General features: G+C 47.7%; 1 protein-coding gene across 1 annotated transcript; it reads left to right on the forward strand.

Annotated features, from left to right (window-relative positions):
* Positions 1–13,016: 13,016 nt before the first annotated feature.
* Positions 13,017–14,867, forward strand: LOC125548009 (berberine bridge enzyme-like Cyn d 4). Its single transcript, XM_048711722.2, has one exon. The coding sequence runs from the start codon at positions 13,089–13,091 to the stop codon at positions 14,682–14,684; it is 1,596 nt and encodes a 531-aa protein (XP_048567679.1). The 5' UTR covers positions 13,017–13,088; the 3' UTR covers positions 14,685–14,867.
* The last annotated feature ends 1,494 nt before the right edge of the window (positions 14,868–16,361 follow it).

The raw sequence follows: 16,361 nt of genomic DNA on the forward strand, positions 1-16,361 counted from the left end.
CAACATACATAACTCATATAGTACTATATCGTCAACGAACGTTAAGCGTGCGGACCCTACGGGTTCGAGAACTATGTAGACATGACCGAGGCACCTCTCTAGTCAATAACCAATAGCGGGACCTGGATGCCCATATTGGCTCCTACATATTCTACGAAGATATTTATCTGTCAGACCGCATAACAACATACGTTGTTCCCTTCGTCATCGGTATGTTACTTGCTCGAGATTCGATCGTCGGTATCTCAATACCTAGTTCAATCTTGTTACCGGCAAGTATCTTTACTCGTTCCGTAATACATCATCCCGCAACTAACTCATTAGTTGCAATGCTTGCAAGGCTTATAGTGATGTGCATTACCGAGTGGGCCGAGAGATACCTCTTCGATAATCGGAGTGACAAATCCTAATCTCAAAATACGCCAACCCAACAAGTACCTTTGGAGACACCTATAGAGCACCTTTATAATCACCCAGTTACGTTGTGACATTTGGTAGCACACAAAGTGTTCCTCCGGTAAACGGGAGTTGCATAATCTCATAGTTTATAGGAACATGTATAAGTCATGAAGAAAGCAATAGCAACAAACTAAACGATCAAGTGCTATGCTAACGGAATGGGTCAAGTCAATCACATCATTCTCCTAATGATGTGATCCCGTTAATCAAATGACAACTCATGTCTATGGCTAGGAAACATAACCATCTTTGATCAACAAGCTAGTCAAGTAGAGGCATACTAGTGACACTTTGTTTGTCTATGTATTCACACATGTATTATGTTTCCGGTTAATACAATTCTAGCATGAATAATAAACATTTATCATGAAATAAGGAAATAAATAATAACTTTATTATTGCCTCTAGGGCATATTTACTTCAGTCTCCCACTTGCACTAGAGTTAATAATCTAGTTCACATCGCCATGTGATTTAACATCAATAGTTCACATCACCACGTGATTAACACCCATAGTTCACATCGTCATGTGACCAACACTCAAAGGGTTTACTAGAGTCAATAATCTAGTTCACATCACTATGTGATTAATACCCAAAGAGTACTAAGGTGTGATCATGTTTTGCTTGTGAGGAAAGTTTAGTCAACGGGTCTGCCATATTCAGATCCATAAGTATTTTGCAAATTTCTATGTCTATAATGCTCTGCACGGAGCTACTCTAGCTAATTGCTCCCACTTTAAATATGTATCCATATTGAGACTTTGAGTCATCTGGATCAGTGTCAAAACTTGCATCGACGTAACCCTTTACGACGAACCTTTTGTCACCTCCATAATCAAGAAACATATCCTTATTCCACTAAGGATAATTTTCACCAATGTCCAGTGATCTACTCCTAGATCACTATTGTACTCCCTTGCCAAACTCAGGGCAGGGTATACAATAGGTCTGGTACACAACATGGCATACTTTATAGAACCTATGGCTAAGGCATAGGGAATGACTTTCATTCTCTCTCTATCTTCTGCCGTGGTCGGGTTTTGAGTCTTACTCAACTTCACACCTTGTAACACAGGTAAAAACTCCTTCTTTGACCGTTCCATTTTGAACTACTTCAAAATCTTGTCAAGGTATGTACTCATTGAAAAACTTATCAAGCATCTTGATCTATCTCTATAGATCTTGATGCTCAATATGTAAGCAGCTTCACCGAGGTCTTTCTTTGAAAAACTCCTTTCAAACATTCCTTTATGCTTTGCAGAATAATTCTACATTATCTCCGATCAACAATATTTCATTCACATATACTTATCAGAAATGCTGTAGTGCTCCCACTCACTTTCTTGTAAATACAGGCTTCACCGCAAGTCTGTATAAAACTATATGCTTTGATCAACTTATCAAAGCGTATATTCCAACTCCGAGATGCTTGCACCAGTCCATAGATGGATCGCTGGAGCTTGCATATTTTGTTAGTACCTTTAGGATTGACAAAACCTTCTGGTTGCATCATATACAACTCTTCTTTAATAAATCCATTAAGGAATGCAGTTTTGTTTATCCATTTGCCAGATTTCATAAAATGCGGCAATTGCTAACATGATTCGGACAGACTTAAGCATCACTACGGGTGAGAAGGTCTCATCGTAGTCAATCCCTTGAACTTGTCGAAAACCTTTTGCAACAAGTCGAGCTTTGTAGATAGTAACATTACCATCAGCGTCGGTCTTCTTCTTGAAGATCCATTTATTCTCAATTGCTTGCCGATCAACGGGCAAGTCAACCAAAGTCCACACTTTGTTCTCATACATGGATCCCATCTCAGATTTTATGGCTTCTAGCCATTTTGCGGAATCTGGGCTCACCATCGCTTCTTCGTAGTTCGTAGGTTCATCATGATCTAGTAGCATGAATTCCAGAACAGGATTACCGTACCACTCTGGTGCGGATCTTACTCTGGTTGATCTACGAGGTTCAGTAATAACTTGATCTGAAGTTCCATGATCATCATCATTAACTTCCTCACTAATTGGTGTAGGTGTCATAGAAACCGGTTTCTGTGATGAACTACTTTCCAATAAGGGAGCAGGTACAGTTACCTCATCAAGTTCTACTTTCCTCCCACTCACTTCTTTCGAGAGAAACTCCTTCTCTAGAAAGGATCCATTCTTGGCAACGAATGTCTTGCCTTCGGACCTATGATAGAAGGTGTACCCAACAGTCTCCTTTGGGTATCCTATGAAGACACATTTCTCCGATTTGGGTTCGAGCTTATCAGGTTGAAGCTTTTTCACATAAGCATCGCAGCCCCAAACTTTAAGAAACGACAACTTTGGTTTCTTGCCAAACCACAGTTCATAAGGCGTTGTCTCAACGGATTTCGATGGTGCCCTATTTAACGTGAATGCGGCCGTCTCTAAAGCATAACCCCAAAACGATAGCGGTAAATCAGTAAGAGACATCATAGATCGCACCATATCTAGTAAGGTACGATTACGATGTTCGGACACACCATTACGCTGTGGTGTTCCGGGTGGCGTGAGTTGCGAAAATATTCCGCTTTGTTTCAAATGTAGACCAAACTCGTAACTCAAATATTCTCCTCCATGATCAGATCATAGAAATTTTATTTTCTTGTTACGATGATTTTCAACTTCACTCTGAAATTCTTTGAACTTTCCAAATGTTTCAGATTTATGTTTCATTAAGTAGATATACTCATATCTGCTCAAATCATCTGTGAAGATTAGAAAACAATGATACCTGCCGTGAGCCTCAATATTCATCGGACCACATACATCAGTATGTATGATTTCCAACAAATCTGTTGCTCGCTCCATTGTTCTAGAGAACGGAGTCTTAGTCATCTTGCCCATGAGGCATGGTTCGCAAGCATCAACTAATTCATAATCAAGTGATTCAAAAAGCCCATCAGCATGGATTTTCTTCATGCGCTTTACACCAATATGACCTAAATGGCAGTGCCATAAATAAGTTGCACTATCATTATTAACTTTGCATCTTTTGTCTTCAATATTATGAAAATGTGTATCACTACGATCGAGATCCAACAAACCATTTTCATTGGGTGTATGACCATAGAAGGTTTTATTCATGTAAACAGAACAATAATTATTCTCTAACTTACATGAATAACCGTATTGCAATAAACATGATCCAATCATATTTATGCTCAACGCAAACACTAAATAACATTTATTTTAGGTTTAACACTAATCCCGTAAGTATAGGGAGTGTGCGATGATGATCATATCAATCTTGGAACCATTTCCAATACACATCGTCACTTCACCCTTAACTAGTCTCTGTTCATTCTGCAACTCCCATTTCGAGTTACTATTCTTAGCAACTGAACCAGTATCAAATACCGAGGGGTTGCTATAAACACTAGTAAAGTACACATCAATTACATGTATATCAAATATAGCATTGTTCACTTTGCCATCCTTCTTATTCGCTAAATACTTGGGGCAGTTCCGCTTGCAGTGACCAGTCCCTTTGCAGTAGAAGCACTTAGTCTCAGGCTTAGGTACAGACTTGGGCTTCTTCAATTGAGTAGCAACTTGCTTGCTGTTCTTCTTGAAGTTCCCCTTCTTCCCTTTGCCCTTTTCTTTAAACTAGTGGTCTTGTCAACCATCAACACTTGATGCTTTTCTTGATTTCTACCTTCGTCGATTTCATCATCATGAAAAGCTCGGGAATCGTTTTCGTCATCCCTTGCATACAATAGTTCATCACGAAGTTCTACTAACTTGGTGATGATGGTGACTAGAGAATTCTATCAATCACTATTTTATCTGGAAGATTAACTCCCACTTGATTCAAGCGATTGTAGTACCCAGACAATCTGAGCACATGCTCACTGCTTGAGCTATTCTCCTCCATCTTTTAGCTATAGAACTTTTGTTGGAGACTTCATATCTCTCAACTCGGGTATTTGCTTGAAATATTAACTTCAACTCCTGGAACATCTCATATGTTCCATGACGTTCAAAATGTCTTTGAAGTCCCGATTCTAAGCCATTAAGCATGGTGCACTAAACTATCAAGTAGTCATCATATTGAGCTAGCCAAACGTTCAGAACGTCTGCATCTGCTCCTGTAATAGGTGTGTCACCTAGCGGTGCATCAAGGACATAATTCTTCTGTGCAGCAATGAGGATAATCCTCAGATCACGGATCCAATCCGCATCATTGCTACTAACATTTTTCAACTTAGTTTTCTCTAGGAACATATAAAAATTAAATGGGGAGCAACATCGCGAGCTATTGATCTACAACATAGATATGCTAATACTACCAGGACTAAGTTCATGATAAATTAAAGTTCAATTAATCATATTACTTAAGAACTCCCACTTAGAAAGACATCCCTCTAATCTTCTAAGTGATCACGTGATCCAAATCAACTAAACCATAACCGATCATCACGTGAAATGGAGTAGCTTTCAATGGTGAACGTCAATATGTTGATCATATCTACTATATGATTCACGCTCGACCTTTCGGTCTCAGTGTTCTGAGGCCATATCTGCATATGCTAGGCTCGTCAAGTTTAACCTGAGTATTCTGCGTGTGCAAAAACTGGCTTGCACCCGTTGTAGATGGACGTAGAGCTTATCACACCCGATCATCACGTGGTGTCTGGGCACGACAAACTTTGGCAACGGTGCATACTCAGGGAGAACACTTTTATCTTGAAATTTAGTGAGAGATCATCTTATAATTCTACCGTCAATAAAAGCAAGATAAGATGCATAAAAGATAAACATCACATGCAATCAATATAAGTGATATGATATGGCCATCATCATCTTGTGCTTGTGATCTCCATCTCTGAAGAATCGTCATGATCTCCATCGTCATCGGCATGACACCATGATCTCCATCATCTTGATCTATATCAATGTGTCGTCACATGGTCGTCTCGCCAACAATTGCTCTTGCAACTATTGCTATCGCATAGCGATAAAGTAAAGCAATTATTTGGTGCTTGCATCTTATGCAATAAAGAGACAACCATAAGGCTTCTGCCAGTTGCCGATAATTTCAACAAAACATGATCATCTCATACAACAACTTATATCTCATCACGTCTTGACCATATCACATCACAACATGCCCTGCAAAAACAAGTTAGACGTCCTCTACTTTGTTGTTGCAAGTTTTACGTGGCTGCTATGGGCTTAAGCAAGAACCGTTCTTACCTATGCATCAAAACCACAATGATAGTTTGTCAAGTTGGTGCTGTTTTAACCTTCGCAAGGACCGGGCGTAGCCACACTTGGTCCAACTAAAGTTGGAGAAACTGATACCCGCCAGCCACCTGTGTGCAAAGCACGTCGGTAGAACCAGTCTCGCGTAAGCGTACGCGTAATGTCGGTCCGGGCCGCTTCATCCAACAATATCGTCGAACCAAAGTATGACATGCTGGTAAGCAGTATGACTTATATCGCCCACAACTCACTTGTGTTCTACTCGTGCACAACATCAACGCATAAAACCTAGGCTCGGATGCCACTGTTGGGGAACGTAGTAATTTCAAAAAATTTCCTACGCATAGGCAAGATCATGGTGATGCATAGCAACGAGAGGGGAGAATGTTGTCTACGTACCCTCATAGACCGTACGCGGAAGTGTTATATCAACGCAGTTGATGTAGTCGTACGTCTTCATGTCTGACCGATCCAAGTACCGAAAGCACGGCACCTCCGAGTTCTGCACACGTTCGGCTCGGTGACGTCCTCGCCTTCTCGATCCAGCAAGAGGGGCGAAGTAGTAGATGAGTTCCGGCAGCACGACGGCGTGGTGACGGTGTTGGTGAAGAACAATCTCCGCAGGGCTTCGCCTAAGCACTACGAAAACTATGACGGAGGATAAACTAGAGGGGACGGGGTTGTCGGCACACGACTGGGTGTTTCTTGATATGTCTTTGGTGCTAGCCCTACCCCTCTATTTATATGTTGAGCCCTGGGGTCGAAACTTGGAGTAAAAGCCTCCTCAAAGTCGGTTTTACCCGAAAGGCAAGAGTCCTTCTCGGACTCCAGGGCTAGACGCCAGGGTTCCCGGCGTCTACCCCCTAGACGCCAGGGTTCCTGGCGTCTAGCCTCTAGTCTCCGCAAAACTTCCTTTTGCACTTTCCAAAAGCCTCGTGGGCTTTCCCCTTTGGCCCAGATAAAGTGTTCTCGTGCCCAAACATTTCGGGAAACATCCGGAACCCCTCCCGGTGAATTCCGGAACCCTTCCGGAGATCAAACACTACTATCCCATATCAAACTTTATCTCCGGACCATTCCGGAGTTCCTCGTCATGTCCGTGATCTCATCCCGGACTCCGAACAACATTCGGTCATCAACATACATAACTCATATAGTACTATATCGTCAACGAACGTTAAGCGTGCGGACCCTACGGGTTCGAGAACCATGTAGACATGACCGAGACACCTCTCTGGTCAATAACCAATAGCGGGACCTGGATGCCCATATTGGCTCCTACATATTCTACGAAGATCTTTATCGGTCAGACCGCATAACAACATACGTTGTTCCCTTTGTCATCGGTATGTTACTTGCCCGAGATTCGATCGTCGGTATCTCAATACCTAGTTCAATCTCGTTACCGGCAAGTCTCTTTACTCGTTCCGTAATACATCATCCCGCAACTAACTCATTAGTTGCAATGCTTGCAAGGCTTATAGTGATGTGCATTACCGAGTAGGCCGAGAGATACCTCTCCGACAATCGGAGTGACAAATCCTAATCTCGAAATACGCCAACCCAACAAGTACCTTTGGAGACACCTGCAGAGCACCTTTATAATCACCCAGTTACGTTGTGACGTTTGGTAGCACACAAAGTGTTCCTCTGGTAAACGGGAGTTGCATAATCTCATAGTTCATAGGAACATGTATAAGTCATGAAGAAAGCAATAGCAACAAACTAAACGATCAAGTGTTATGCTAACGGAATGGGTCAAGTCAATCACATCATTCTCCTAATGATGTGATCCCGTTAATCAAATGACAACTCATGTCTATGGGTAGGAAACATAACCATCTTTGATCAACAAGCGAGTCAAGTAGAGGCATACTAGTGACACTTTGTTTGTCTATGTATTCACACATGTATTATGTTTCCGGTTAATACAATTCTAGCATGAATAATAAACATTTATCATGAAATAAGGAAATAAATAATAACTTTATTATTGCCTCTAGGGCATATTTCCTTCAGAACTGTCAAGGGGTTCCCATTATAACCCAACCGTGTAAGGAACGCAAAATCTGGGAACATAACACCGATATGACGGAAACTAGGGCGACAAGAGTGGAACAAAACAGCAGGCATAAGGCCGAGCCTTCCACCCTTTACCAAGTATATAGGTGCATTAAGATAAACAAGATAATATTGTGATATCCCAACAATAAACAAGTTCCAACAAGGAACGATCTACAAACTTCACCTGCAACTAGCAACGCTATAAGAGGGGCTGAGCAAAGCGGTAACATAGCCAAACAATGGTTTGCTAGGACATGGTGGATTAGAGGTTTGACATGGCAATTTGGGAGGCATGATAAGCAAGTGGTAGGTATCTTAGCATAGGCATATCAAAAGAGCGAGCATCTAGCAAGCAAAGATAGAAGTGATTTCGAGGGTATGGTCATCTTGCCTGCAAAGTTTTCAGAACTGCCTTGATCCTCGTAAGCGAACTCAAAGGGCTCCTCATTCACAAACTCGTCTCCCGGCTCTACCCAAACAAGAACAACAAGCAAAAGGAGCACAATCAACCACGTGCAATGCTCAAACAATATGATGCAAACATGGTATGATATGCGGGATGCGATATGTGATGCATATGCAAGATTTGCAAAGGAATGATTTAACCTGGCCTCAACTTGGAAATCCAAGAGTTCCACTGGAAAGGTGAGGTGATTTCGGTCGAAATCGATATAAAGATCACCAGAATCGGATGCACGATTTGGAAATGGCAAGCAAAACAAATATGGCACCGGTCTGCGATAATCAGCAAATAGCCATCTAAATGCATCAAGAACAACATGCTACAACACTCAAACATGACATCAAAATACATAGCAAGGATCCACTCATGATGCTTGACAAAAGATGAACACTGAGCTACGGCTAATTCATCCATTAATAGGTTCAAGCAAGCATGGAAAAAGTGCAAATGATAACAGGTTTCAGACTTAGTGAAATTAACACAAGTCTGGAATTTATCAGCAGGAAGCAATCTTTAGAGCATGAAAACTACATTCTACAGACACATATCATGGAAAAGCAAGGTATGGCATGAAGCTACTCAAAGCACTTAACAAAAGTCCCTTAGTGACCTTGAGTCAAAAGGGATCGGAAAATACAATTGCAAGCATGTGAACATGGCAAAAACATAAACAGATTCAGACTTAGTGAAAAACTGGAGCATGCAAAACAGTTAACGAGTAGGCATGTTTACGAGCTCGATGCACTCGCTACAGAGCATGGCATGACAAACTAAGCATACACCCATGAATAGGTCATGGCCTAGAAGCTAGACATGGCAAAAACAACAACATAGTATGCACGGATCAATAGCAACATCCTCGGCAAAATCGCTAAACATGTCAACAATCTGCCAGGATCATTTTATAGCAAAAGTAGAGCTCGATTGACTCAAGCTAGGGTGCTCCATAAATGCAAACAAGGACATGGATGGATAGAGCACCACAATATTAACAAAACATCCTTACTGATCATCCTCAAAATAGGCACGGATCACTATGAAACAACATGAATATATGACATAAAAACAATATCAGAATAAGGACTTAGTGAAATTCGAAGTCCCTGAAATCAGCATTAACGATTACGCTACTTTGCATGGTTGTGATAGTCACCACAAATATCACAAAAATACATGGCATACACCCCTGTAAAGATGGCATGGCATATACCAAAACACATGTAGAGCTCAGGATCATAGCATGCACACATTAATCATGGCAAAAATGACAAAAGGCCATTTGCTGAAATAGATCTGACAAATTCATCATATAGCCCTCTTCCAACATCATTTCGGGCATCAAGATGAGTTCAAATGGAAATGGTGCAATGAGATGAAATGGTGTACTCGTTGAGGTGAACATTTTGGTATGCTACACGCACGAATCGGAGCTACGGATGCAGAGATATGGCATGCGGAAAAATGCTAAAAGTTAGGGTTTTGGGATGAAAAAGTCAACCGAGGAGATGTCCCAGATCTGGATCTGGCCGGGCGGTACTGTAGCAGCAGCGCGCGAACCGAGGTCGGCGGCGGGCTCGCCGGAGAAGTCGTGGAGGAGGAAGAAGAGGACGCCGGTGACGAGGGGGAGGCCGGAGACGTGGCGGCGTGGCGGTGCGGAGACCGGAGCAGGGCGGCGCCGGCTCGTGGCGGCGAGATGGTGAGGGCGAGGCGGCCGGCGAGCTCTCCGGCGAAGTCGCGGTGGCCTGCGGCGGCGGCAGCGACGACCGGACGAGAGGAGGAAGACGGGGCACGGGCGGCGCGAGGAGGAGTTGGGCGGCGGCGAGCTCGGGCTCGCGGGGGCCCTACGCGGGCCGGGCGCGGTGGAGAGGACGGAGGGACACGTGGCGCGGTGCCACTGGTGCGCGGGGGGGGGGGGGGTGGTGCAGTCGGACACGTCCAGCACCGGCGGACGTTGTCCGGCGCGCGGAGGACGAAGGAGGCTAGGGTTTCGGGGGAAGGGATCCGAAAATTTCGAGGGGAGACCTAGTTTTATAGATAGGAGGAGCTAGGAGGCTCCAAATTGAGCACGGTTTGCGGCCACGCGATCATGATCGAACACTCTAGACGATGGGAGAGGTTTTGGGCGGTTTTGGGCCACTTTGGAAGGGTGTTGGGCTGCAACACACACGAGGCCTTTTCGGTCCCTCGGTTAACCGTTGGAGTATCAAACGAAGTCCAAATGACACGAAACTTGACAGGCGGTCTACCGGTAGTAAACCAAGACCGCATGACAAGTATCTGTCCAATCTGAAAACGTTTAACACCCGCACACGAAAAGAGGTAGAAAAGACCACCGGAGGACATAGGAGCGCCGGAATGCAAAACGGACAACGGGGAAAATGCTCGGATGCATGAGACGAACACGTATGCAAATGCAATGCACATGATGACATGATATGAGATGCATGACAAAGACAAAACACACGGAGACAAAAACCCGACAACGATGAAATAAAATAACTTAGGCTGGAAATAGCAAGAGTTGGGATACATATAAGGTAAATTACATCCGGGGTGTTACACACCAAAAAATGCCTTTTACATCTCCGAAAAAGGCTCAACTCCAACAGATAGTCCAAAACGAAGATGTAAATAAAAGAGCAACTTCATCAGATGGTCCAAAACGAAGATGTAAAATTCTGAAAACAACCAACTACTACATCATCTCAACATAGTTCAAACATCAAATTCAACATAGACATAAATTTAAACTAGCAGAACTACTCGTCGTCCGAGGTCATCCAGTACGACTCTTCGGAGTCATCCGAGAGCCCCCAGAACTCCTCGTCCTCCTCCGGAGCTGTCAGTCTTGTGTTGGAACTCTGCCGAAGTTGCACTGGAGCTTCACCAGAGCTGTCGGTGTTGCGTTGGAGCTTTGCCGGAGTTGCATTGGAGCTTCGCCGGATCTGTCGAAGCTCTGCCGGAGTTGCATTGAAGCTTCGCCGGAGCCGTCAGTGCTGCGTTGGAGCTTCACCGGACCTGGGCGGTGCACCATGAGAGCTGCGGTGCAGCAGCGCTGTGTCGAAGCAGTCGCGTGCATACTGCTGCCGTGGCGTTCTGTGATCCAACGACCACAGTTTGCCGATCGGATGGCTGCATAGCCGGATGATTTTTCTAAGAAATTATTCGGCTGATTGGTAGCACTCGACTTTTTTTATATGTGAACAACATTTTTTTAATACATGTTTAACATTTTTACATTACAAATTTAACATTTGTTAATATATGGTCTGCATTTTTTGTATTCGAAATTTTAAATATTTTTGAAATGCTTGATTAAAGTTTTTTGAATACATGATCATCATTTTTTCTATATATTTTCATAATTTTTTAGTATATAGTCAACAATTGAGGATTTTATCCAAATGCATCATCAAATTCAACATCGAGGAATTCATGAGCAGCTGCAGAATGATCTGGTTGAGCATTTTTGGGCGTTTAATATTGATAATTAGAACATGTGTCTAACTAAGATGAATTAATTAATTTCATTTTTTTTATTTGGATCAGAATATTTTTATCGAAATAATTGTTGCATTGTAATATTATGTACCTTTTCAGTTGCTTAAAAATTGTGTTTCTTTTAATCTTTGATTGTTTTGAGTAGTCCTAGTATAGAAAAAACTGGGAGCGGACATTTAGTGCTTGCGGTTCAATGAACTTCCCTTATCCTGTCTGCGGACAAGTTTGCATGTATTTGTACACATTTAATGAGGTCCGTTTTAGTGATTCGGGTTGGAGTTCCCCTTAGTATAGCTTAAAAAGAAAGTCTTCCCTCCTGTCCGCACAAAACGCTCATGTTTAAATCCAACAACAGCCACAACCCAGTAGATATATCTATCTCCTTCTCCTCCTCCTACAAGAAAGAAAGTTAGGGTTCGTGCCCCTTGCCGGCGCCAGCGCAGGTCCGCCTCGTCTCTGGTATAGGGTCATGGAGGCGCAGTGGATCCGGGCAAGGACTGGCGGGAGGGCTCCATTTTTAATCGTCCTTTTTAATCTTGTTAGGGTTTGTGTCCTGTTCAGGAAGGCGAGACGGTGGCAGCTCCCTGAAGATAGAATAAAGCTCTCCCCGCCCAGTCCCCGTTCCAGCGGCGCGTCTAGTATCGTTGGTGGGCGTGTGGAGGTGTGTTTCCGGCGGATCTATCTTTGGTTTGGATCCTTCCAATTTACGTTATTCTTCATCGGCGGCGGTTGCTGTTCTGGGGTGGTGGTCCTATGGGGTCTTAGCACGACAACTTCCCGACTGTCTACTACAACAAGTTATGCCCGACTCCAGTGATGGAGGGGCGATGATGGCTGCGCGCCTTCGGCTCGCTTCAGTGCTTGTAGTCGTCGCTAGGTGGTCTATGGATCTGGATGTAATTTTTATTTCTGGTGTTCGTTGTACTGCCATGATTGAAGATGAATAGATCGGAAGTTTTCCCAGAAAAACATGTTTAGTATGTCTAGTTGAAACAGTGGAGTGATTCGTTAACTAGTTGACATTCACCACAAAATGTACTGTAGGAATCAAATCGGTCGAGTAGCTTAAGTACAACCAGTTCTTCGTTTAGTATCCTCCACGTCTCGGGATGAAGGCCGTCATTAATGCTCACAGTTGACATGATCAACTGCTCACAGTTGACATGATCAACTTACATTGCGAACGTGCGCGCGGCGAGGAGACGAAGATCAAGCGAACTCCACAGGTCAACCATAGCAAGCATCATTAGCAAAGTCAAATCATCATCAAACTCATTATAAGCAGCATTAGCCGGCTTCACAACCATAATAAGCTTGGCTGCCATTCGCAGTCTCCAGTGCACCACACCGAGCAAATTATCCATGGCTGTCTCGACGACAGTGCTGTCACTGGTGCTCGTCGTGTGCTTCTGCTGCCATGTCGTCCTCCCTTCGCTAGCCTCCTCCTCCGAGGAAAACTTCCTTCAATGCCTGTCGGAGAAGATACCTGGCGAGCTCCTGTTCACGCAGAGCTCGAGCGGCTTCATGTCCGTGCTGACGTCCTCCGTCCAGAACGCCAGGTTCGCGACCAACGCCACGGTGCGGCCGGCGTGCATCGTCACGGCGTCCGACGTCGCCCACGTCCAGGACGCCGTGCGGTGCGGCCGCCGGCACGGAGTGCGCCTCCGCGTGCGCAGCGGCGGGCACGACTACGAGGGCCTGTCGTACCGGTCCGTGCGCGCCGAGGTGTTCGCGGTGCTGGACCTCGCGAGGCTGCGCGCCGTGCGCGTCCGTCCGGGGGAGAAGGACGAGGAGGCCTCCGCGTGGGTGGACTCCGGCGCGACGCTGGGCGAGCTCTACTACGCCGTGGGCATGGCCAGCCCCACGCTGGCGTTCCCGGGCGGCGCGTGCCCGACGGTCGGCGTCGGAGGGTTCCTGAGCGGAGGCGGCATCGGCCTGATGATGCGCAAGTTCGGCACCGGCGCGGACAACGTCCTCGACGCCAGGATCGTCAACGCCGACGGCGACGTCCTCGACAAGGCGGCCATGGGGGAGGATCTCTTCTGGGCCATCCGGGGCGGAGGCGGCGAGAGCTTCGGCGTGGTGGTGTCGTGGAAGCTGAAGCTCTCCGTCGTCCCTCGGACGGTGACGGTGGTGAACACCGTCAGGGCCTTCGACGAGACCACCGCCGCCGTGCTCGCCAAATGGGAGACGTTCGCGGTGAGGCCGTTCCTCCCGGACCTCACCATCCGCGCCGTGGTGCAGGGCAACAACACCGTCTTCCAGACCTTCTTCCTCGGCAGCTGCTCGCGGCTGGTGGGCAAGATGGACGCCTTCTTCCCGGAGCTGGGCACGAGGGAGGGCGACTGCAGGGAGATGAGCTGGGTTCGCGCCATGGCGTTCATCACCCTGAGCAGCTCCGACGTCAACGTGCCCCTGGAGGGGATGCTGAAGCGGACCAACAACCTGGGCACGTACGTGAAGAACAAGTCGGACTACGTGCGGTGCGCCGTGGGCAAGGCAGGATGGGAAAGAATCTACCGGGAGCACCTGTCGCGGAACGGCGCCCTAATGATGATCATGGAGCCGCATGGCGGCGTGGTCGGCAGCGTCATCCCGGACTCCTTCACGCCGTACCCGCACCGCAACGGCGTGCTCTACAACATCCAATACGTGGCCTTCTGGTGGGCGGACGGCGGCGCCGCGGAGGCGGCCAACGGGTGGATCAACGGGCTGTACGGGTTCATGGAGCCGCTGGTGAGCAGCAACCCGAGGGAGGCCTTTGTCAACTACCGCGACCTGGACATCGGGCAGAACACGGTGGGCAACGACGGCGTGACGACGTACGAGAGCGGGAAGGTGTGGGGTGAGAAGTACTTCATGGGGAACTTCCACCGGCTGGCGACGGTGAAGGGGCAGGTGGATCCCGGCGACTACTTCAGAAACGAGCAGAGCATCCCGCCGTTCCGAGCCGCCTAGGCTACAACGAGTGACCGAACTTCCCAAAAGAAAAAAAAATGAAGTGATAACGAGTGAAGGCCGAAGAGTGAAGAGTGCGGATTGATGTGTACGCCAGCCAACATGCATGCATGCATGCGTGCATGGGCGTCACATTGTGTTTGTCTTGAATAAGGAATAAAGATTGGGACCGATTACATGTCAGAGGATGAAGTAGATTTTAGTATAATTTGATTTTGTCCAGCCGTTGGATTGAAAACCAAAGGGCGGCACCCCTCTCCTCGTCCAGCCCAGTCCCTTCTTCATTCTTGAGATCTTCCTCCATCCCTAAGGGCATCTCCATCCGTTGGCCTTCCAGAAAAGACAAAAAATCACCCTCTAGGGGCGCACCGGCGCTAAACCGCGCACTGGGGGCGAGATGCCCCCCAGCCGCGGCCCCCCACAGGTTTTTAAAATGTTTAAATTCAGCGCAAACACAACGCAAACACGTTCGAGTTCGTTCAAATTTAAACATATTTTACAAAAAAAGGAAAAACTACCGCGGGCTATCCCGCCGTCTCCCTCGCCGCCCGCCTCGCCGCCCGCCCACGCAGTTCTACATGCCGAGGAGGCTGTAGAACCGCGTGTAGTCACCGCCGTCGTCGTCGTCGTTGTCGCCCCCGCCGACGCCTCCACCGTCCCTGCTGCATCCTTCCCCCGGTTGGCGCGGCGGGTTGGACGGTCCGGGGGCGTCGTCGTCGTCGTCGCTGTCGAGGACCACGATGCCGTGCTCGTCCTCGCGCCCACACTTGCGGGCGGCGATCTCCTCCAGGGCCCGGCGCTGCCGGACCATCTCGTCGCGGAGGTAGTCGTCCCGCGCCCACCGCAGGGCGTCCTCGTCGGAGAAGCCACGCTGGGCTACCTCCTCGTACTCCGCGGGGAGGCCGGGCTCCGACTTGGGCTCGACGAGGACGAAGCGGCCGGTGGGGGAGGCGTTGTCGCCGATGCGGACGCCGGAGCGGTGGGTGCGTGCGCTGACAGGCGTGCCCTGGGGCTCCGGCTTGACGGGGCGGAGGTGGAGGCAGGGGGAGCCGCCGGACGAGGAGGAGGACCCCCCGGTCTCCATGCGCCTCGGGGTACAGAAGTTTCCCCGGCGGTGTGGGAAGGACGGGGGAGCGGGGTACTCGAGGCGTGGCGTGTTGCCGCCCTCGATGTACTCGAGGACGGCCTCCAACGTGCGCCCGGGCACGCCCCACCACCGACGCCCGCCGACGGCGTTGAGCCTGCTGGAGGGCTCGACGCCGTTGGTGGCCTCGATCTGCTCGGCGTGACGGCGGCGGAAATAAGGCTCCCAGAGCGGGCTGTCGGGGACGTACCGTAGCCCCTCCCTCGCCGTACGCGGCAGGGACGAGCGGATGCGTGCGATCTCCGCACGCCGCGCTGCGCCGGTGGGTATCGGGGGCACCGGCACGCCGCCGGCGCTGATCCTCCACGCCCCGGGCACCCGCATGTCCGGCGGGACCGGATACTCGGCCTCGAAAAGGAGGCGAGCCTCGTTCTCGTGAAGATGGCGGCGACCGAAGCCGTTCGCCGCCGCGCCGTCGCTTGGGAAGCGCTCGGCCATGGTTGTGATGAACTGGAGACGGCGAGAGAGAGAAGAAGGAGGAACGACGACGGCCAGAGAGTGCGAGTCGCCGAGTGCGCTGGAGCGCGTCTTAT

This window comes from Triticum urartu, chromosome 3A (assembly GCF_056163025.1).
Source record: "Triticum urartu cultivar PI428250 chromosome 3A, HENAU_Tu73, whole genome shotgun sequence".
In the NCBI taxonomy this organism is placed as follows: Eukaryota; Viridiplantae; Streptophyta; class Magnoliopsida; order Poales; family Poaceae; genus Triticum; species Triticum urartu.

Bases quoted from the DNA above. Each gene is read 5' to 3' on its own strand.
- LOC125548009 (XM_048711722.2), top strand. From the start codon at position 13,089: ATGGCTGTCTCGACGACAGTGCTGTCACTGGTGCTCGTCGTGTGCTTC.